The following is a 24,228-nucleotide window of genomic DNA, read 5'->3' as shown; positions in this document are numbered from 1 at the left end:
GGCCTGGCCGGGCCCAAGCAGGGGCCTGCAGCCACCTGTCCCAGCACTGGAAACGAGAGAGAGCTCTGCCTGGGGTTTCTCTATTCTTAAGTGTGGATCACAGAGGCGGTCAGAATTTAAATGGCTAAAAAACTTGTCCATATTCAAACAGGCCAGCTGATAGGTTCTGTCAGATCACAGAGGAAGATGTAAGCACCCCTTAGCAAGAACATCACTTCCGGGACTATGCTTGCTAACCCATGACAGATGTGCATCTATAGACAATTATATGTGCATATATATGATACTTACAGCTATTATGGCCTACGAGAGAGAACCAGCAGTCATTCTAAGTATGATTAAAAATGCAAAGTAAAAGTAAGTGAAAATGAGCAGAATCTTGCTTAAAGAACAAAAATGTATTCATTTACATTTGTTATGTAAATGTAAATATACTCTTTTACAAAACTACCTTCCTGAAAAATCTTGCAGAACTATGTGACAATTCAAATAGAAGTTGTCTTCAGAGAAATGATCGAAGAATTTTATAATTTTCCATGTATTCAAGGTTTGAGGAATGATCTTAACTTGAGAAAATTAATTATTGGAAAAAATCTAGAAATATTTAATTAAAATGCAGCTGATGAGATGAAACTGAAATCCTTATTTTTGCTTGGAGCAAATGATCTTATTCAGTGTCAAGTAAGTTAATAGTCATCAAAGTGCACATGGAATGGTTTCTTTAAAACAGAAGGGATTTTCACTTGAGATTAATTTATGGGAAAAGTAGGAAAATCAAGTAAAAAGTAAGTTTACTTAGCCTGATTTGTGGAACTGGGGACAAGACACATACTAGGCTATCAATTTCCTGAAAACACTTTTCAGTAGAAAGCTCCCTCAAACCCGAAGCATTTAAAATTCAGACTGAGTTTCTCAAAGTGAATAAACCAAACAACATATCATTTACCAGAAAAAAACTTGCTAGAAAAGATAAAAGGATTATAACCTGCATATAGTGCTCCTCTGTAACAAAGCCTGATCCGGTGACATCAACAGACTGGAAGCCATGCAGTGTTTTGAGGAGTTGTGTCACAGAAGGCACTGGCCAAGGCTGTGCTGCTGCCAGCAAGAATCTGCGCCAGTCAGTAAGTTCTGAGTTCACTGTGAATTCACGTGCCAAATTTTGGAACTATAAAACCAAAATAATAAATATTGTCAAATACATGTGCATAAACACTCTCTTTCAATATGCTATGTATCCTTAGGTCTTTTCCTGGATAAGATAGACAAGGTTCTGCAGTGCCATTTCATATTTCTAAAATGGGCATGTATAGCTAAACGAAATAGGGCATGGGCCACTGTGTGTCAACTGTCATGTGCAGTTGGTATTCTCTAAATAAATACCCTAAACAGGCATCTAAACTGCCTATGAGATATCATTCCTTAGAACATGCTAACCCCTGAACCATGCTCTGTTTTGTGAGAGTACCAAGAGTACCAAGAACTGAACCGACAATTCAGCAGCATGAGCACAAAATCCTTGGTCCTGTGCCCTGGCCCTGTTACTCTTACAGGTGTCCACCAAGCAGCTTTTCTCTGCTCCAGCATTATTTATAGTTGGAAAAAAGCCATGCTAGAAAAGCTGCTTTGCAGCTTGCTGTGTATGTCTTTGCACCAATGAAGTTGTTGCATGTATGCAGCAGAGGAGAACGCATGCAGAGGCTGTGTCTGAGAGGGGGAACCAAATCAGCGAAGGTCAATACTGCCCTGTGTCATGTCTGCACGGCCTTCTGCCCCACACCCAGATCTCTCTGTCAAGGGAAGTGTCTGGGTTGCTCCAGACTGCAGTCCGAGAGGAAGCAATGTGTTCACAAGAAGAAGGGCCTGGGGCAGCACAGAGTGACACAATTTGGTGACATTGTGGATAACATCTGTCCTAACATTGGCCAGAACAGCACTGATTATTATTTATTGAAAATTTGTTTGAGATTCTATTAAGTCACACAGTGATGAAATGGTGAGTTCAGCTCAGAATATCTTGTGCAAAATAAATATATACCTTAGCTTATGCTTTGTGAGTTCCCTTTTGTAAGTAAGCTTGTGCTTCCACAATAAATTTCAAAGTCTAATTCAAAAATGGTTAAGGAAAGAAAATTCTATTATTAAAATAAAGTTAGGATTTATAAGCACTAAAAGTTCTCAAAGAATACAGAACATGAGATACATGCACATTTGGTCTATTAGTAGACAATATTTGATGGATAGCTTTCCTTGTATAATTAATTTATTGTACTAAGATTAGGTTTTTATATAGTCAACATGACAGATGGGACTAGTTTTCACTAAACTCACTGGAACTACACAACTTTAAACTTTAACTGTAAAATGTTTTACTCATGCAGTTCATCTGTGTGAAGAATATATGAATAATGCTGTGAAATGATGTGGAATCCAATTAAAATTTTAATGTGAATCACAGTTTACTGTCAGAAATAGTTATCAAAACTGGCTGAAACAAGTAAAGATTTCCACTCCATAGGCTTACCAGCAACATCTGACAGAAAAATTGACTCAGTATGGAAGATCTGGAAAGACTAAATTCTAAGTTTTTGTGTTCCTAAATCTGAAAACCTTGGACGATGTCTTAAGAACTGATATAATTTGAAAATTCTAAATAAATACACTCCTGACAAAATTTCTGGTACAGTGACTTCCATAATCCTTCTCTAGGGAAACAGAAGAATTTTAAAGAAAAACTGATCCTGTCCTATAATATTATAATCTTCATTTTATCATAATAAGGACAATGCTGCATCTTCTACACAAACCAATACTCCAGGTGAAGAGAATATAGGGGTTAACTTACATCTGGAAGTGTTAAGCTCTTCCATGCATCAGGAAAGCAATTTATTCCAAGATTCAAATTAACCAAGCCACTAAGAGTTTCAATAAATAATTTCTTTGGTATAAAACCTAATAAAAAATCAATATAGAAATATGTTTAGCCTTCTAAATAGACTTCCTCTGTTAAAAAAAAAACAAACCTATTTTTTCATTTTAATGCTCATATGAAAAAGTTGTTTATTTTCCTATTATGTACTACTGATAATGCTAATATCTTCCAAACCAAACATAAAATCTCCTCATTTATAATTAATCATGCGTGACCTATCTAATAGCAAAATTTCAAATATTTTTCCGCACTGCAATTCTTCTCGTACTTGTCCTGATCTGAATTAAGACCACTAATCCATCCTCACACAGTCTACACTGACAATTAATGAGCTCTTCACAGACACCAATCACACAGAGTTCTGTGTATGGAATACCTACCAACCTTTTCTTCCACTCTGCTCTTTCTAATTAATCATAAATCTATCTTCACTCTTTAAAGCAAGTGCATGCTAGACAATGGGCTGAAAAACATGCACTGTTGAACTCTGAAACAAACTTTAACTGTTTGAAAAGCTTCTCAGAACTGATGTGTGTGAGTTAAAAACAGCTCCATTAATTTTATTTTAAATAAATCCTAAGAAAAAAATAAATAAGTGCAGCAAATCCTATTTGTTTCTTAACCAGGAATAGATTTGCTTATGAGCAAACAGAAACTTCAAACTTCATGTATAGTATTAAAAACCAAAATTATGTATAAAAAAATTTAGCAGACAGATATGAGTCTTTTCTTTCAGAAATGCACTTTGCTGGCTCAATGAGAGTTCACTGCAAAACAAAAACATTAGCAACAAAAATGTAAAATAAGTTTCAAGTTCTTTAAATTTTTAGAGATAAAGCTGATTTGGTCAGGTTGTGATCAATTCCATTGCATCAAAACAGGAGTTTTCAGATTACCTTTAAAAGCAAACACAATCACTGGAAAGACTTCTTTTTTTCCTTTTTCTAGTAAAACTTCCTGTTCTTTTGAAAAGGCATAGCTGTGCACATTCTATGGCTAAGACAATTTGTTTGAAGTGAAACAGTGAAGTAAAATTTAAGTTTATGAAAAAGATATGTGGTAGGAATATAAAGAATGTGTTTGAATACTAATTTCATCACATCATTTATTCAAAATCGAGTTGCCAATCTGAATGAATGGTCTGCATCTCTGTAGACCGGTTTACCTCCAATCAGGATTACCTCCAAATCCAGGACTAATGCTCTCAGCATCTTAAAAAGCAGAGAAATCCTACACATATATAAGCTTGGAGAGAAGAGGACGAAAACAGATTTGGAAAGCTCAAAGTCTGTTGGAAGAGAAAGAAGGAAGGGAGAAACACCTGGACTTGAAGCCTTAGTATCCTCCCACATATTTCAGCATGAAACCAAAAGCTGGGGAAAAAATACCGTCAAACTATAACAGTGTTCTGATGTGACATCTTGAAAAGTTTTTGAGTTATCTACATTGAGAAAGAACATCTTCTAAAAATCGTGATAAATCATGTCCTGTTTACTGAAGCACACTGGATTGCTAATATAATAATATATATATATAATATAATATAATATAATAATCAGAAATTTGGGTTCTTTTATGAAAACTTCAAGCTTCACGAATCAGATCATTTTCATATGGCACAATGAAGCCTACATCACAGAAGCAAAATTACTGGGACACTTCATATAAGGTTCAATAAGCCAGGTAACATTTTAGTGGTTCATGGGGAAAACAGGCTACGGTCCATGAAGGAGCCAATGAACAACAAAAAGCAATAGGGGAAATTTTTACATCTTCTTTGAAGACTCAGATTTTTTAGTGCTTTACCACGAAGATCCCAGCTATGATAATTTTTATTTCATTTTTTGCTAAACATTTCCCTTTCCACATTTGATCACTGGCAATCTAACTTCGCTTTCTGTCACACTATCTTATGTTTTAAACTGTTCAACTCCTACTATGATTTCCCTTTATGACAATAAAAAATGTAGTTCCTGTGTTTCTTAGGAGTTTCTGACTTCCTGAAATAAAATTTGGTTTTATGCACAAAATTTTAAAAGGATACTAATATTGTCTTATCCCTTTTTGTGAGGCTACATGACTTCAGAAACATACATGAAAAGTATCTGAGGTGTTGGGGTTCCTCCAGGGGGGAGGGGGGGGAACCCTCAACACATGGAATTTAAAGAACTTGCATCAAAACTAATGTCTGAAATGGGATTAAAGGATTGCAATTTCAACTCTACTCACAATTTATATAAACTATATAATTGTTTATATTAACTATAGAATTGCTGATGTGCTGTAGGGCAATTACTTTTACTTTACTACCTCCTCATGAAACATCTGATGAGGGACAATTCCAAAGTTATAGTAGTTCAAAGTCTTCAGATGGACTGTGACTTAATTCCTCCTGATATACATAGGAGGAATGAGGGAGTCTCTGAGAAATGGAGGAAATCCCTCATAAACAAGAAAACAAGACATGAAATACTTTCCTCACTGTGTTTTTAGATATTTTGTCTAGATTTCATGGATTTAGGTATATAGTACAGAGCACAGAACTGTTTTTGAGTATCTGATTATAATGCCAAGCAAGAGGTGACTCATCATTTCAGCTCAAGGGCTGTCAGTGCTTCATAGTCACAGAGAGACGCTGAGAGTGGGCAGCTACACAGATGATAACCAATAAAGAATACTGGTGTCTGCAAATGGTACTCTGCAAGCAGTGAAAGAAAATAATGTCCTCTATGAAGGAAAAAGGAAAACAATTCCCAGAACTGGCTTTTTTCCACTTAGCAAGACTCATTCCAAAACAGGTATGCGCTTTACAAAATCCTTTTGTAAGTACAAAATAAAAGGACCCAAACCTAATAAGTTTTAGTTTAATAATGTAGGAGACTAAAGAGAAAATTAAACATTTTTAATTAGAAGGAGTAGCAAGCATCTTGTAAAAAGAATCAGTATTCATGAAGATTTTGAAAAACTGGAGGGATGGTCAGGATCAGTAAGTAAGTTTCACCAGCAACAGACCAAAGTGCTTTTTCGAAACGGACTGCGCAAATTGATGCATTTATTACATTGCAGATAAAACAATTCAGGAACAGACTTCAAGCACATTGGAGAACAGGATTAGAATCCAAAGTGAACTTTAAAAATTGTAGATAAAATATAAAAAAAAAGGAGAGTATCCAATAAAGATAAATGTCAAGTGCCCCACTGGGCTGAAATAGTGAACTGAATAAATATCACAATGGGAATCTTACTGCAAAAGTAAAATTTCTATAGAAAAGTCTCTAGGGATTATGGCAGATTACAATATCATCAGAAAGTACATGAGAAGTCATCAGAAATAACGCTTTTTTTTTTTTCCCCAGACATTAAGGCTTCTGCTATAGTATGATTTTGGAATCTCTAGATCAAGAAGGATGTATGTAAACTAAAGACTACCCAAAACAAAGCAGCAAGAATCATCACAGGCTTAGAAAGCATGTCCTGAGAAGTGAGGTTGAAGGAATTCTGCTGGTTTAATGGATGAAAAGAAGATGATGAGAAAACATGCCCCCTCCCTCCATCATGGAAGTGGCCTCAGTGTTACAGATACAAACCCACCATTTTTTGGTTTTTCTTTCTTTTTTTGTTTTCACCTGCTGGACATCCTCGGGACATATTTTCAAGCTTTTTCTAATCTCAACATAGTTAAAAACCTCCATTTGACAACTCTGAGGGAAAAGAACCCTCTCGGTAATATGTGATTCAAGAGAAAACCCTTAGAATTAACGATTCTAATATATAATAAGCCTCATATCTAATAAGGCACCCCATGAAATATATATCCTGTTGCTTATTAGGCAAACTATATCTAAACATTTTTCTTTTTTTTTTTTTTTTGCCTGAGAAATCACAAGTTCAGATATTTTATATAACGCACAGTACTGATCTCTTTTTCTGACCCCTACAGATTAACTCTCCTGGAGCGGACTAATATCCTTTAATGAGGCATTCCTTCAAAACCTACTACTTCACAACCTACTCCATTTCTGACACACTGTTTATACACAGAAGTAGCATGAACATCTATGCAAAACACCAAAAAGAGACTGTATGTGTACATCTATCTATCTATCTATCTATCTATCTGTATGTTTGTGTGGTATAGCATGGCAGAGTACAGAGCAGAGCTGTAGTACAGTAGGGTGTGGGGTACTGGGTATCTTCTGCTGTTACTACATTATGTTTTAAATTGAAAGTAGAGAGCTTCTTGATTTAGAAGAAGGTTGATTCAAAGGTGAATGACCTCATATTAATTTCTCCCAGATTACCTGTAGTACATCTTCATTTTCTGTTGGAGGAACTAATAAGGGTCTTTAACAATTTAATTTTAGCTATCTTTTGATAAAAATCATTGCTAATTCCTTGATGGTAGAAATATATGCTGCTGGTATGCTTCACCTTTTGAAATATCAAGTAGAAACGTGCATTCAGAATATTTAGGATTATGAGAATATATATTCTCTAAACCATACTCATTCTCAGCTCCTAGATTAAAAATCAAGATACAGCATTCTTATTGCAACCCTCACAAATATTCTTACAGGTAAACAAAAAGTAGTTCAAGCTGTGAACTGTATTAGTAATATCCTGTCTGTAAGAGTACTTGTTATGGAAAGACTAATCTGTGCAATCAATAATCAGCACTGGAAAAAAGGATCGGTTCTGCCTTTGTAGGGAAGTTTTCAGAAGGACAAGTCTGAGAAAGGTCATGTTAAAGTTTATCTGGTTTGCACATTCCATCAGGGTCTGTATGGGGACAGCCAGATTTAGCAATAGCATGGTATCTTCTAAAAATATTTTCTACTCTACCCAATGTTATGGAGTTCATGCTCTTCAACATCTGCTCAGCAGAAGCTGTATCTGGTGAAGCAGAACTGGCAGCTTCCATGCAGGTAGCCCAGGCATGAGCTTCACTACTCTGGTGTGTATTTATAAGTTCAAGTTTGAAGTCATCAGTGCCAGAACAAAAATTATTAATATTTTCCCCCAAATCCACGTTATGTTTACGACATGGTACACAAAACATTATTCCCCTTTCATCATCATATTTTAACCAGGAGTATTTCGTTAGCCATATTTTTGGAAACTGGTGATTCCTCTTTGTTTTCTGACGTTCCAAATCTTTCTTCTCTTTCACTCTGTCACCAACTTCTCTGTTGCTAGAAGAATTATTCTTGCTTTTAAATTGCTTCAGTGCTCTTATGGCTATAATTTAAAAAGAAACAACTAAATATAAGATAGTTTTTACCTGATAAAATATCAATTGTATGTTTTCTTTTTTTATCCATATTTATCTTGTTAATTTGGAACTAGACTGTGACTTGAAATGAACAGCCATGAAAGAGAACAAGGAAAACAGATCTGCTCTTAAATAATTTGAAGGCTACCCAGGATTCTTGTAAGACATGGTCAGTTTTAAATTTTGACTATCAGAAGTTTGTCAGTATGCAACCCGTGAAGTGCAGCAGCATCAATGCTATTTTTGAAACAGAGAAGAGCAAAGTTAGGAATTCAGAATGGTCTTATAGGCAAAACGCCTCCAGAAAATACTGCTGAAGTCACAAACTTACTACAATGTCCATTATACCTGGCATTGGCAAAAATGTTAACTTGGAGCAAGTCTGGAAATATATAATCAAAAACCTGAAACAGAATGCCTAAGATGCATATGCAGTAGCTGACATGATCGTCTTAAAATTTATTTACCTGCAAATGGTATTATTACTGCTTTCAGAACTGTATAAGCACTCTTAATGCACTGAGATTGTTCTCAGCTTTTCCCCAATTTTTCTGAAGATGGTCACTCTTGTATTTTGTAGGAGCAAATCCCATAAGCAGACATTTTTGAAAATTTTATTTCTAGACCTAATTTATCTCCTACTTTTGGCCTGTAATTTAATGATTCTTTTAATACACATTCACCATACTTTTAGGACTTTGAAAAGAAAACAATCAAATAAGCAAGAGAAATTTCATGCAGAATGGAGGCAATAAAACTAGAAATCTATTTTTTCACTGGGAAATCACAAAAGTAACACCCAGCAAATGACCTAAAATCTGACTCTCCTTATTGTGATGTGTACATCAAGAAACAAAATTAATGAGTACATTAAGCTAATCATAGAGAGAAATGCCATTTCTGGTGCTTTAAAAGGTCTTGAGAAAAAGAGTTTTTAAATGCCACTCTTCTCTATTTTAGAAGAAGGAGCAAATTTTTATATATATATATATACACTATACAATTTGTGAGAACTGTTTGTTCCCACTGTTAAAAAAAGTGACAAGTTTGTTCCATTCTATTCTAAGCATCCTGAAAGGCCATAATATTAATAAAAGAAGTTCGGAACATGCAGTTTAAATACATTTCCAGTATGAATGATTCTTGTAAAGAACTTAAAATCTGAGGTAGCAGCTGTGATCCACATGGTCAGCAAAACAAACTGTCACAGGAGGTTTTTCTGACATGTGCCCAGGTACCATACCCAGAATTGAAAAGAGGAAGAGAAATATTCTTAACACACAGTAAACATCTTCATTAGGCAGACACAAAACTACAAAGAAAGGTGAAAAAGAGGTGGAGGGCTGGATAGCTGGATCTACAACTTCAGAAGTCAAAAAGGTGTAAAGGACAAAAACATTTAAACACCTCTACAGTGCCTACTGCTCCTTTAGGCATATGGAAACCTGTGGAAATTTTCTGGTGATTATATAAATAGGGATTGGAGAAGACCTGTGATCCACTATCAGGGATAATATTCCATATAAAATGGGCCTTCAGTGTTACCAACAGTTTTTCAATTCACATGGAGAAACTGGGAACATAGAAAAAGATGGGATCTGTCACAGAGGTACCTTGGAAAGAAGAGAGGATACAAAAAGAAGCCAGCCTTTACTACTTGTGAAGCAACTTCTTCACATAAAGTTTGTTATCAAATGAAATAAGGAAGAAAACTAATGTAGGAAAAGCTACACTAGGTAGGATTGTTTTTCATTAAAATGTTCTTAAAAGGCAGTATCATTCTCTGACACACATGGTGACTGGCAAGCCTTTACATGTTTCAATAAGCAGCGCAGAAACTTCATAAACAAATGCAAAAAAATTAATTAGTGAAGAAATTAAGATTATGACCACTAGTGAAACTGAAAACAGAAAAAATAAATATTTTAAAAGGAACATTATGAATGACAGCAGCATAAGTTTACACTACATCCTGTGAACCAGGACCATGACATTTTAAATGGAACCTGTTACATTTAAATAAAGAGCAATCACCATGCCTCAGTTATAAGGCAGATACACAAAAGAGACTATTTCTTAATGATACACCAGTCAGTAAAGTATTTTCTATAGGCACAGTATAAAAATATCTCCATAAACTAGTAGTAAATCTCTACTAAAGATTCTGATTATAAATTTACAGATGCAACAAAATATGAAGAGATTGTAAACTTATACTAGAGATGAGAATTATGTTAACATTTATTATTATCATCAAATTTTCCAAAACATTTGAACAGATTCATATTCCCTTCTATTTTCACTGAGAAAACTGTTTCCATAGCAATTCCTGACTAGAGGTTTGGATAATGATCCATTGCAAATTACACACCAAACTCTGTAGCAATTTTACAAGGATGAATGAGTAAAATAAACCCCAAGGCTGAATTATATTCTTTTAACTTCAGGACTCTAAAAGGTAGTAATATGGGATACTTCTACCCTTAGATGAAAAAGATGGGAGTCTCAAAAATGTGGTATTTTCATCCAAGTTGTTGATAGGCTCCTCACTCCCTACAGGTCAATTTCACTGTAAATATTTACATAATTTATTCATTAATTATTACTGGTGCTGCTATATGTGTGATCTTCATTAAGTAGCAAGAATTGGGATTTTAAACTTAGAACTACTGTGAGTTAAGGTTCTTTCGTTGCTGCAGAGATGCAGTGAGGGGAGAGGTCCTCTGCCATGCTGAGTGAAATTTTAAAATTATATATATATATATGTATTTTCAAATGCACAGAAACATATACAAGCATATTAAATACATTCCACAAATTTCTGAACTTAAATAACATACATGACATAGTAAGAGACATAACAGGAGGTGGAAATGGAACTATTGGTAGAATTACTAAGTTTTCGCCTCCTCTGTCCACAAACTTACAAGCTTTCTTATTTCCAAGTTTTAAAAAAACACATTGAAGATAAATAGTCTTTAAAAGATGTAAGTTAGAGATGATGAAGTTATTCCTATGCTCTCATATGGACTTCAATCTCCATTTGCATCAAAGGCAGGCAATTACTGTTCTAAAACCTTGAATTGTTTCTACAAAAGTGGTTGTGGAAAGAAAGCATAATCTATAGACATTATCCAGGGTAAGCATATAATTCTGATTCAACAAAATATTTAATTAAAAAGGCAACATTTCAGCTGAGTCGGCTCAAAATCTATCAGTTGTGGAATTCAATTGACAAGTCCACAATTTGAAAACAAACTGCACTGCAAGATGGTCATAGGTTGTCCCTTACGTTTACATCTTAGCAGACTATTTAACAGTTTTATAAATAAGATTTTAAACATTTTTTGGTTACTAGGTATAGAACTTTTTAAAACCTGACTGATTTCTATCTGTTCTATCTAACTATAGAATAATTTCTATAATTAAACTGGAATGGTTCATGACTGTGAAAAAGAAAATAACATTTAAAATTCTCTTGTGCGATTCAGTAATAAGATGGAGAACAATGTTGTGATAGAATCTGCTTTGATCTGCTTGCTAATGCAAAACCACACCCAAACTGCATTCTCTGAAACAGCTTTAGACGAAAATGAAGACATTCTATATGTGTGCTAATTGAAATTACAAGAGATAGGGTCACAAAAGATCACAGTGTTGAAGAGAATCAAAGGGATGAGATCTAATAAATAATATAATTTTGTTGATAAGAAAAGCATACATTCAAAAAGGCTGTAAGAGAGAAAATAAAAAAGTGAATGTTATTAGCTCCATTTAAGACTTGTCACAGCTCTTCCTACGAAAAAGGACTCCCAAGGTAATATATTAGAGCACTGTTAACAACTTGATCAAAGAGTTAGTGAAATTAGTCAGTGCAGATTCATGTTGACTTTAGGCAATAGCACTTTGGATAATAATAAAACAAAAAATAAATTTCTTTCTAAAATGAAAGACCGTCAGTAGGTAGGAAGGTCCAGCACAGACTGGTTTTTTGTCCACTGGTGCTTAGAATAAAGAGTAATGTGCTTCCATGGAGAACCAAGTGTGCAGGACAGCACAAAGTTGTCTGTGAAGAATCCGCAGTTCTTTAAAACTTTAGATTCCTAGGAAATACAAAACTGTTTCATAAGAATTCTTCCATGAATATCAAACATTTTTTAAGTACACTGCCACTCCCACTTTGATTTTGGCAATTTGTTAAACATATCTTGAAAATACTTCCTTCTGACATTTACCAAATATCTTGTTAGAAACCTGTTTATGTATCATTTCTTCTACTATAATCAGCTCTCCATTGTTACTCTTCGTTTGCTTGCATTTCTAAGCAAAAACTGCTTCTTTTAATCTCCATGATGCTTTAGAAAAGCCTAATTTCCAATTTTCAGAACAACTTTAGGAAATTTATTATTAACTACTACTTCTACTACAAGGAGATTGGTAGATTTATTCAATTTAGACTTGCCCAATAACCTACGCACCATGTGCTTACTTATGTGGATTTCCACTATGAATGCTGAGAGATCTGTTGGGGTGGGTAAGAATAAGGAAAAAAAAGATGTTTGTCAGGAAATCTAGATCTGTTTGGAGGTTTTCCAAGGTTGGGATTTGTCTGTTACTTTTTGGTATCTCCTTTAGAGATACTGTTCATCAACTTCATTGCCACTGTGCTGGGTGTTTTAGTGTTTTTCCCTCTTTTGTTTAGTGAGAGACTAACCACTGAGATAATATTTTCTGTTGACCATTCTATTGAACAAGGGGAGACAGAAGGCTATGAAAAATTTTCCTGATGTTTTAGGAAAGAAAGGAGTCTATAATGAAGGGAAGTGGTTGCCTTAGGAAACCTACGATGTGATTTATGCTGTCTTAAAATGTGTAAGAGAATGGGAGGAAGTATTTTAAAGGTGACTTGCACAGCTTTTGCTTTCCATCCTAATTCAGCTATCCAAAACCAGTAAGCATCTTAATAGTCACCAAACAGAAGATAAATGCATGGGGTTTGGGACCTTGTTTTGAACAATTCTTTCCCGTTGTCTTAGAGAACAAGAAACAACATTCTTTTACTGTCTCAAGACTGCTAAGCCAAGAAATTTCCTTTTTTGGATAGTCATGCAAGTCATGTTGGGTCCTTTTAGTGAATATAATACTATCAAAAGGGAAATATTGTAGAATGACAAAGATTTAAGTTGTTTTCTTGCTAATTATTACACATTTACAAATAAAATAGTTGTTCTGCCTTAAAAATGTCAAGAATATTAAAGTTTGTAATAGACAAAATTTTTTAGTTTTAAATATCTTAATGATGAATGATCTAAAACCATAAAAACCTTTTCAACTGGAAGTACCAATCAAAGTGGTGTCTCTATTTCACTTCTATGGCACTGTAATGATTAAAAACATACAGATTTTTAGTTCCATGTGCCATTATATATGCAATACTATCTGCAGAATAGGTCTCTACAGAAGATTTTGAAATGCTTACACACACATCCACACTCCTACACCAGAGATAAGATGATATGCATCTCTCTAAGGGAAAACTGTATACATCTTTCTCCCTAAAATGGTTTTATATTCAAAAGAAAATTGGAATTGCTCTATACAGATATATGAAAAGCATTTCCGAAGAAAGAATTAAACTCAACTTCATTGTGCCTTTGTGGCCTTATTACACCGGAAGAATTAGATCTTAAATTGTAAGCACTTTTTTACACATTGTATTTCACAACCTTAGTGGCAATAATACTAAAATTATAGTTATAATATGGAACACTGGTAATGAAACACTCTGCAAATACATGTGTAACTACTTTCCATCTCAGTTTAAAACTGCCTTACCTAAATTACTTTGTAATATTTATACAGTCTCAGGAACTTTTGCAAGTAAGTCTTTTTAGGCATCCTAAGCCTTAAGTTCCCATAATTAGAGGGTAGACATACAGTAAATGCATGTTTAAAGGTAAAAAAGAAATTACATCTCTGAGTTAATGCTTGCAAATCACCCAAACAACAGGCACACGTTGACCTGAAGAATAGAATAGTTATAATAGATCCTACAAAACAGTTTCATGAAAATACTGATCATTTAAAAATTGTGTTTTAAAATAATATAGCCTGAGTGTTCACTGAGCTCTCAGTTAGTAACAAGTTAAAGACTTGCATCTTTAAGCAAAGTAAGCATGATGCATATTGTACTAAAAACCTATTACAGAGACACTTGTCAGAGGAATACTAAACATGTGGTCTTAATGATGAAAAGCCCATAGTAAAGTCATTAAAATCTTTCAAGTGGTCTGTTATTTCATATTTTCAATATTCCCCACAACAACTTTGCTTTTCTATGTAGCAGGATCTTTAACTGTAGTACAATCTTTAACAATATCAATAACTAATGTTTAGCAGTTCCCAGTTACTCTAGATTTTAAGTATGTAACCAACAGTTCCTTGGGAGTTAAAAGAAAAAAAATTTCTTACCTTTAGGTGCCAGCTGTAGAAACTGCTTATGAAGTGTAGTAAGCTGTGAAATAGTTAGAGTATTACTTCCAGAGTTTTCTATGCGTTGAAATTCTGGTGGAGGAACAGGGTCAGGAACAGGGTCAGGAACCATTTTTACATCGCCATTGATGAAGAAATCTGTTTCTTCTAAAGTCATTTCATATTGGATTCTGCTAGAACTCTCAATATGATGTCGTGCAACCTCTACCAGCTTTTCAACACTGAAAGTATAAATGCAGAAACCCATGAGTACTTATAATACACAGTGTTAATAACAGAGCTTTAAATTTTAATGTGCTTCCGCTTTTAAAGCTCTACTAAAGTAAGCATTATGAACCCTCTGTGAGAATTCTGTAACTACCAAAATCATAATGATGTCTACTTTTCCTCTGGGTGCAAGAAATCTTTTGACTGTAGTCAGAAATTTATATAAAGTCAGATCTAAGGCACAGAAGAGACTTGATGGAAAAACATGAAAGTACTTTCTAGGCTAGCATAGTGGAGAGGCATATGAACTCCTGTTTCAAGTGCAATGAGTACAATTTATACAGGGAAATACATCAGCTGTCTATAATGTTCAACTAGACATAGCTTTGGCTTGGAGTGTCAGGTCAAAGGATATGATATTCTGTAAATACTGTGTCTGTCAAGAGAGCAAATAAAACTGGCTGGAAGGAAGAGGCTTTTTCTCTTTGAGCTATTGCCCATTAAAACTTTCACATCCCCCACTTATGCCTTTCTTCTCGAACACACCCTGACACGGATCGAGTAGCACTGTCCCAGGTATGATTCAAAAGTTAGTATAGGCCAGACTTGCAAAGCGCAAAGTGACCCCTTTCCTTTAGAGAGGAAAAGCCCTTTAATGATAAGGACATTGGTCATTCTGTGCCAGATAGTCTAATGTGCTGTAGTGATGCCAAGTACATTTTATTTACTAGGACAGAAAAATTGTGAAGGCGGACTTCTTTTTTTTTAACAGTTCTTGAAATAATTTTGGGAAATGCAGTATGTGGTGATAAGAACAATAAGGTAGATTTTTCCAGTGTGTGTAATAATCTCACACTCCAAAGTGACAGAAGCTACTGAAATGATACAGTGCTTTCTACTAAATGGAGTAACTGATTGCTCATTGATCTGCTAAACCTGTAGTCTAGAAAAATAGCATAGCATGATAATCACCTTTACAGCTACAAGCAGAACCTTTTAATCAGCCAAGAAATGAGTTATTAGCATTCAGGATTTTAAGATAAAACTAAATGAAATTATTATTTTCCAATTTTTTTTCCAAATTACTTCTTTCTATGTAAACAACTATATTTACTACCACAGTCTAGGTTAAAAAAAGAGAAAAAAAAATCCTATTTAAAATTGATATACATTACCAGGATACTTCTGCCAAGAAGGTGGATCCAAGCCATTTTTCCATATCTTTATAAGCCTCTTCTGCTTTACATTTTAGATCCTCAAGAAATGCTAAAGCTTTTTCTTTTATGAGTTCTAGTCGAGATTTTGTGGCTGCCTCTGTTTAAATGGTAAAGTCGTAATGAATACTATTTATAAAATGTGAGGCATGCTCTCATGTCTAAGCACCTGAAGTTCAGCATATTTAACTGTTTTTAGCAAAAAGTACCTTAGAGAATACTTGGTGCCTGGCTAGTCATCTTTCTGTAGTACAGTTAAGGCTGCTTTAATTGTGGCTTCTCTACATGTTCTTAGACTAGCTGCTATCAGGGTGTTAGGTAAGTGTATGACAATTTTTGTCTCCCTGTATTTTCAGAAGTAGGTACTGCATAGACCACTGATAAAGCTGTTCTCTTAACACTAACAGAATAAAAGGCAAGGTACATTGATGCAACAGAGAAATTACAAATGAAACCAATGTTAAAAACTTAGCAACTATACACAACTAGTGCCTTTGCTAGATTCAATGTACCTGTATAATGAAAACCAGAAGTTACCAAAAGGTAACTGGATAACAAAGCTGCAAGTGAAACAATGATTCTCAAATACCAGCTATGTGCCTGTGCAAATAGGAAATAGAGCTCAACATGTTCAGCCTTCCTTAGGTTCCTGGCTTTTTTTCTTAAATATAGGAATAAAATGAAGTAATGTCAAGGGGGAAAAAAAACCATGTTAATGAATCCCTAAAATTTATCTTCTATCTATTAGGATCTTCAAAGTTATTACTGTTCTTCTCATTACCCCAAAATCTTAGAATATTTATTCTTGAACTGCTTTTGTATTAAACCACATTGAAAGTTCTAAGTGTCCAAGGTTCACAAGCATTTGGCCTGATTGGATCTAAAGAAGCCTTATGAGTTTTTGGTTTGTTCAATAACTGCTGTCTGCCCTCTACCTTTCATAATAAAATACTATGCAATAGTTAGCCCACCAAAGAGGTACCATATTAGGAAGGGCTTGCCAACTGTTGCCAAATAGAATCTATAAAAGCTGGGTTCTATCTTCCCTTTAGTGACAAAACAGCCTTTCTCTAGTCTAAACCTATCTCAAAAAAAAATTTTCAAACCGTTTTCAGTTTGGGACTTCCTTTTTTCAAACATCTACTTTTGGCTTAAATGAACCACTTGGTTTGGAAGTTACTGGGTGAGACACACAAAGAGACAGAATGACTGAACAACACGTAGGTTTTGGAAGAGTCTGTCCAGAAAGCAATTTGGAACAACAAACAAAATCTACGTCCTCCTGCTTGAATCCCATGTTGCTTGATGAGGGGGGAATCAGAGAAAAACATCAATGAAATATAAAACTGCCAACAAATTCTTTCCCAGAACATTTCAAATACAGAATCCAATTCAATTAAATATTGAAGTGTGAGTAACAATATTTTCTCTCAGGCTGAATATTTGCTTAGTCATGACAAATTAGATTAGATGAAATGAAACAGAAGACAAAAGGAATGAAAATCACATTACTTGCTTAAGTATATTTACCACAGAATCACTGTTGATTACCACACTAAAAAAAATTCCTGATTTCTCCAGACATGACTCTCTCTCCTTCTTTTTCTTTTTATCCATCCATTTTCCCTAGAGTCTCTGGTTAGTATTGACTAGCACACTAATCAAATTAGGAATAACAATCACCTACCAAGGTAAGTAACCAAATAGTAACATACCCTCGTGTTTCAAGGCACTGAAATATTCTTGCTTTATTTTAAGTGCCAGTTCTTGTTTCCTTAATTCTTCTGGGTCTATAGGAACTGGACTGGCTTTTGCTCCTGCAGGAAAACAGGCTTCTCAGTATTTGGACTTTGCTTGTAAATTTGTGTATCATGAAAAGCTACACTTTCCACCTTACTTGGTGTGACCATTTATGAGAATACAAAGGTGAATACTCAGCTGTCAAATGTGATTTACATCTGCAAGCCATGCTAAGATTAACACTGCATAAAAATATCCCAGCAGATACAACTGTATTAAAGTTGGTTAAACAGCATCCTAAAACGTATTTCTGAATGGAAAATCATGACTAAGTGTGCCTCTTGTTTGATTCTAGATAGTCAGAATGTCCTGTCTGACCTTCGTATCTACAAATTTATCACAATCAGAACATAAATAAATGTCTTTTGAATGATATTCATTTCTTCTGTAATAAATTCAAGTTTAACAAACTATAGTAAAAATGTTATGGTAGTAGTTACCATCAAAGTAGCGAAAAGAAATACGCTATTAAAAAAAAAGGAAAAAAAAAGAGATCTGTTATTTCATGCCTCTTCAAACCTACATTTCCACCTTGTTTTGACTTACTTATCTATGAACTGATACTGTAAAGGTATTTTATCATGTTTTCAGAGGTTGCATGGAATTCTGTAGCCACGCCATTTTGACTATTACTCAAAAATATTAAAATATTTGTAATTGCTTTATCCTAGAAGAACAGCAGATGGAAATGTTACAGAAAAAAAAAAAAAAGACATCTTCATGATACATAAGGTCAACATAAAACAAATGGTCAATTCTAGAAGTTATAAAACTACATGTGGTAAGTTGTATCACTCTGTTAGTAGCCCATAGCTCTCCCCTAGGGAGTTCTTGTGCTACTGGAACTCTACAGTAACACTGTATTTGAAACTAAATCAAAGTCAAAACATCAGCTACAAATCCATCAGTTCATAATTCATCTTCTACTAGGAAGAATGCACAGCTGACTTGTAGCTGCAGTTCTGGTTTTGTGATTTCAGGTAATTCACCTTGTACCAGGTCTGAACAAAAATTTCATTGCAAGAAGCAATCCACAAATTCCAAACTAGCCACTTAGCATACAACAGCTGCTAATTTTTTAACACAAAACTTTTCTAGAAGTCTGAAAATCTGCTACTCTCTCGGCTGAATTGAGATGCTAAACTAAGCCTAAGGCTCCCTGGGGCTCACAGCTGGCTAAGTATTTGCAAGGCTATGCTTTTGTTCACTCTATATGGACAGAAATAACCAGAGAGAGAACCAAGCACAGTGCAAATAAAACATCTGTCGAAGAAAAAAGTCAACTGTGTTATGCACAGTAACTCTGCAGTTACAGCCTTCTCATTTAGAAATGAAGTACCCAGATTTCAGGCTATCCTACACCCACCACAGGGCTTGAACCTCTCTCTTGCTACATAGAATGTCTTAACAAAAGATACAAAGATTTAGGCTACAGGCCTCACTTCCTAATGAAGTTATGACACATTGCAGACAAAAGGCGAACATTATATAAACTACAACCTGCACAAGGAAATAGTTGTGAGAAAATGTATAAACAGCCTTGTATTCCACAAACTCTTCCAGCACACTGCCTGTTTTTCTCTCCTGCAAACAAATTTTGTATTTTCACCTGGTGGGAGAGGCCTACCTCAATAGGAGTCCACTCTTTTTTAGGACTTCAGCTGTCAGGCAGAATTTAATAGAATTTTATTTAACTTGATAAACTAGTTCTAACTGTTCCATTCCAATATTGAATATGAAGAAAAAAATAATATTTACTTTCAATTTAGAATATTTATTTCTACATGTAATGACTACACATGTTTAAATAAACGCAATTGCCATTCAAAAGCCTTTCCCCTTCTTTATCACTACCAGCTTTTCATACTGCTGTCACACTTGACATTTTAAAAGAGAAATTAAATCCAAATTAAATGTCTTGGGTTACTCATTTCTGTATTACTCATATATTTACATTTCAGTAATTTCAAGCACTGCTAAAACAAAGCCTGCATTTTAAATACCTTTTTTTTTAGTCGGTGATTTGGTAGATGCCTTTTTGACACCTTTGGTATCTTTCCCAGCCGCTTTGCCTGGTTTTTTCTGCGCAGCTTTTGAAGCTTTCGGTTTTAGCTGACGTTCTTTTTCTTCCTCCATTTCTCTAGACTCTATTTCAGCTGTTACCTTGACACCACAGTCACACATAGTACAGTACATAGTATCAGCTCTGTGCAACTACTGTTTAAAATAGCATATACTTGCTGAAAGTACTTGATGAGTAGTAGGCACATAAAAAAAATAAAAGAGACACTTCAACTAATTGATTAAATTTTGATTATTTCTCAAAAATAAAATTCTGCAGCAAAAATGCAAGACAGACATATTTGGTTTAATACTTACAGCCATTTTCTCTGCTTGAGGAAAACACTGGAAATGCAAGAATCAACAGTATACAAAGCAAGTCTAGAGTTACATGGTAAGGGTGCAGAAATTCTTTTATTTTTAAACGATCAAAAAGAAAACAAAAATTTAACTAGAAACCAACCATTTGAAAAGCTCACCTAACTTACTTTTAGCTATATAGAAAAAAGAATGTAACCATGGGCTCTGAACTTGTGAAAGGTTTGAGCAAACACTGTATCACAGGATTAAACTTGTCCATCTTCTCACATTTTTATTGAGGGATAAGAGAAGAGTTTATCGTGGAAGAAGAAGATACATAGAGGCAACATTTGAAATATTTCTCTCAGTAATGGCATGAAAGGCTCAGCTATAAATAGGGAGGTGCTGAAAATACAGAGATTCCAGAATTTTCCTCATAGAACTACAAATATATTCAATGGAAGTATCAATGGGGGAGCAAGACACATGAAACGGAGATACACAGTGCAAAGATGATTTGTTTAGGCTGCCTACTAAATGGGGGCTTTGCCTGCCCAATCCAGAAATGTTTGAGTAAATTAAACATTCCTTACCATATCTGATACTGCTGTTACTGCTGTTTGCCATGTATCAATAACAAGATTTTCATCATTGCTGCAAGTGGCCACTCCATTTTCTGAATTCTTATCCTTGGAACACTCCTGTAGAGTTCCACTGCTTCTTGATTTGGTATTACCTGGTGAAGGCAGTTTCCAAGAAACTAGAGGAATCCTCAAAATAAAATATAAAGAATAATTTACATACCCCTTTATAAAAAGTGTTAATAACTACATTGGAGAATGTGCTGAAAGAATGAAAATGTTATTTTCAAAATTTGCAATAAAAAAAAAAAGGGAGGAACTTTCCTCATGATAAAAGTGATGAAGTGTGTGCATGGCAAGAAAACTGTCCAGTTTAACTGTAACTAAGAAATAATAACAGATGGATAAAACTACATCAAATGACTGTGATCTGCTGATGAATTCCACATGGGTTAGACATAGTTTCATTACTCAGATAATTTCTAAATGCACTATAATTAAGTTAAAAAAGCAGTTGTTATTACTGATGGCATTTTCTATATTGTGAAAGTATCAGGTGGTAACCCTTATCTTTTAACATGGCATTCAGTTTGGTTTGTCTTTGTAGATTGCTTTGATTTACATTTGTTATTACATAACAATTAATTATATTCATATTTACATAAAATTTATAACATTTAATTATATTTATTGGCTCAAATTTTAAACCTGCTAATGTTCCACAACAATACTTTAACTTACTTATGTGAGGATTGTGCTGTAAACTACCAGCAACACAGAGGAAAGTAGGAAACATTTCTATAATAGTAGATTTCCTCCTAAGGCATACTCAGATAATTTCTAAATGCACTATAATTAAGTTAAAAAAGCAGTTGTTATTACTGATGGCATTTTCTATATTGTGAAAGTATCAGGTGGTAACCCTTATCTTTTAACATGGCATTCAGTTTGGTTTGTCTTTGTAGATTGCTTTGATTTACATTTGTTATTACATAACAATTAATTATATTCATATTTACATAAAATTTATAACATTTAATTATATTTATTGGCTCAAATTTTAAACCTGCTAATGTTCCACAACAATACTTTAACTTACTTATGTGAGGATTGTGCTGTAAACTACCAGCAACACAGAGGAAAGTAGGAAACATTTCTATAATAGTAGATTTCCTCCTAAGGCAGGTTTTAAAATGTTTTGCAATTCAGAGATGCATAAATGAATATGCTACAGGTGAATAAGTAAAAAATGAGGGATAAATGTAACTGCTAAAATGATTTAAGAGTCATCATTTCACCATAATCCCTGGTTAAAAAATTCTTATGTCTCCATCCTTTGAAATATGCACACATATAATTCCACATATACCAAAAATCTATCAGTGCATTGTATTTGTTCATATTTGTATAATTTCATAATGCATTTCTACCTTCTTGATTCCTCTTGATCATCCTTCTGCTCTCCATTAATAATATCTAACAATGGGATTCTAGTAAAATCTGGAGTGTCTTCTGTTGGGATTTTTCCTTCCATTGCCCTATAATATTCATGAAGAAGACTCTTTGTATCTTGGAAACGATCCAGTTCAACCTCAAGAAGAAAGGACAAAGAGACTGCCGTTCAACATAGGGCAGAACAAGTTCTTGTTATCACATGTTAGCAGAAGCAATTCCAAATCCTAAGATTTTGAGGGAGAGTAAGAAATACAGCCATATTTGTTTTAAAATTTATAGCATACTGAATGCATACTTCTACTTGCATCTATAATGTAATCACACTGCCATTTCTAAGCAGTAAAAAGAATCTTAATTGTTAAAATAGGAAAAACTATTTATAATAAATAATGATCAATGCATTAAATTTAATTACATTTTGATGTATATATATTTCTATAGTAGCAAATATGCTAGTGCCAAGAAATTATATGGATCATCTTTTTCAAAAGAAATAAAACCATAAAAGCATAAAATAAAAAGGGTTATGAAAAGGAGAAAATTTTAGAAGTCATACAGTTTTTCTGGACTTAAGTAATCAACAGACTTTAAACACCTAAGTATTTTGAAGATCTTTTTGTGTGAATCATCTCAGGAGAAATCAAGTAAGATTCAAGAAACATTTAACACCTGTCATGTTTTGATTTATTGATACAGTATGGTGTTAGTTTCTAACTGACAAAACAGTACTAAATATTCATGGGAAAATGCACAAAACCACATTCACAAAACAAAGGATAAAACCTTTGTGGTGTAAACCAGCATTTATCCATAAGTTAAGGAGGAAATATCTTCTAGTATAACTGTGTACACAGAAAGAAGGAATGAAATCTGATAAACGGCATTTATACAAATCTATGTGTTTACACAGTCACAGAGCCACCTGGGCAATACATGTAACTTCCAACAGAAAAACCCACAAATGGAGAACTCAATACCAAAGAAGCCTATTTTTGGCTGCTTCTAAAAAGGTCATTACATAAAGTTATAGTTTTTATTTTTTTAGTTCTGTAGTTTTAGGATTAATAATTAATTTATTTGGGGGAATATGTACAATGTAAAGCAAGAAGTAATGTTTTCTATTAAATCTCCCTTTATGAAAACAAAAGCTTATATACAGTTAATACATGTTAGTAATTTTAAACAGTTATTGTGCATATCCACACAAGACAGATCAAATTAGATTCATAGTGAATCTCCACTAAACTCCATCATACATGCCCATAAAATCCTGTTAGAACTAGGATTGTAAAGATATAACTGAATATAAAAGGAGAATAATAAAATATTTAAGCTCTGTAATGTAAGTTTGTCTCCTTTATGCATATAATTCAAGATGTATTTTTTAAATATTCAGGACTATAAATACCCTAATTACAGGACCAATGTGGTTCAGATAGTCAGCAATTATTTGACATTTTGACCTCTCTCTTTAGTCAGTCACCCAAAATCTTTATTTAGGGCATTATTTAGACTCTTTGAAAACAAAGTTAACAATTTCCTTACTATAGTACTATTTCACAAACTTTGCTTGAATTACCACAACACTCATATGATATAGGAGAGTGGTTCCCTTGTTTATTAAACATATAAAAATAGCACAGAGAATTAAAGGGCTGGAAGCCCACCCTAAACTGCTTAGGCCTGGCTTTTTCAGCTAAATCAGCATCACAAGGCATGTGTTTAAAACACTGTTTTCATTGTCTTCTTTAAATTTGCCAAGACTTTCACAGGATGTGAAAGCTTACAGAAAAGCCTGTCTAGCCTAGTCTAGTCCAGAATACTCCATTCCAGTTCTAAACTAAATGTATGCACCTAGAACAGCGGTAATAGGGAAATCTTACTTTACTGCAGGACTGAATGGACTCTTGAAAA

At 34.1% G+C, this 24,228-nt stretch overlaps 1 protein-coding gene across 1 annotated transcript in view; it reads right to left on the bottom strand.

The window, feature by feature from the left end:
• SPEF2 (sperm flagellar 2) overlaps nucleotides 1–24,228 on the bottom strand; it is a 79,667-nt gene that overhangs the window by 13,149 nt on the left and 42,290 nt on the right. Inside the window, exons 22-29 of the mRNA XM_017730187.1 lie at nucleotides 22,290–22,450; nucleotides 20,872–21,049; nucleotides 19,921–20,080; nucleotides 17,833–17,934; nucleotides 16,079–16,217; nucleotides 14,676–14,917; nucleotides 2,846–2,952; nucleotides 986–1,168 (exon numbers count right to left, since the gene is read on the bottom strand). Coding sequence (XP_017585676.1) covers nucleotides 986–1,168; nucleotides 2,846–2,952; nucleotides 14,676–14,917; nucleotides 16,079–16,217; nucleotides 17,833–17,934; nucleotides 19,921–20,080; nucleotides 20,872–21,049; nucleotides 22,290–22,450 — 1,272 coding nt within the window. The remainder of the gene's footprint in view (nucleotides 1–985; nucleotides 1,169–2,845; nucleotides 2,953–14,675; nucleotides 14,918–16,078; nucleotides 16,218–17,832; nucleotides 17,935–19,920; nucleotides 20,081–20,871; nucleotides 21,050–22,289; nucleotides 22,451–24,228) is intronic.

The sequence above is a fragment of the Corvus brachyrhynchos genome, unplaced genomic scaffold, assembly GCF_000691975.1.
Source record: "Corvus brachyrhynchos isolate BGI_N302 unplaced genomic scaffold, ASM69197v1 scaffold42, whole genome shotgun sequence".
NCBI classification, from domain to species: Eukaryota; Metazoa; Chordata; class Aves; order Passeriformes; family Corvidae; genus Corvus; species Corvus brachyrhynchos.
The sequence above is the reverse complement of the archived record's forward strand: the minus strand, read 5'-3'. Positions and strand labels throughout refer to the sequence as shown.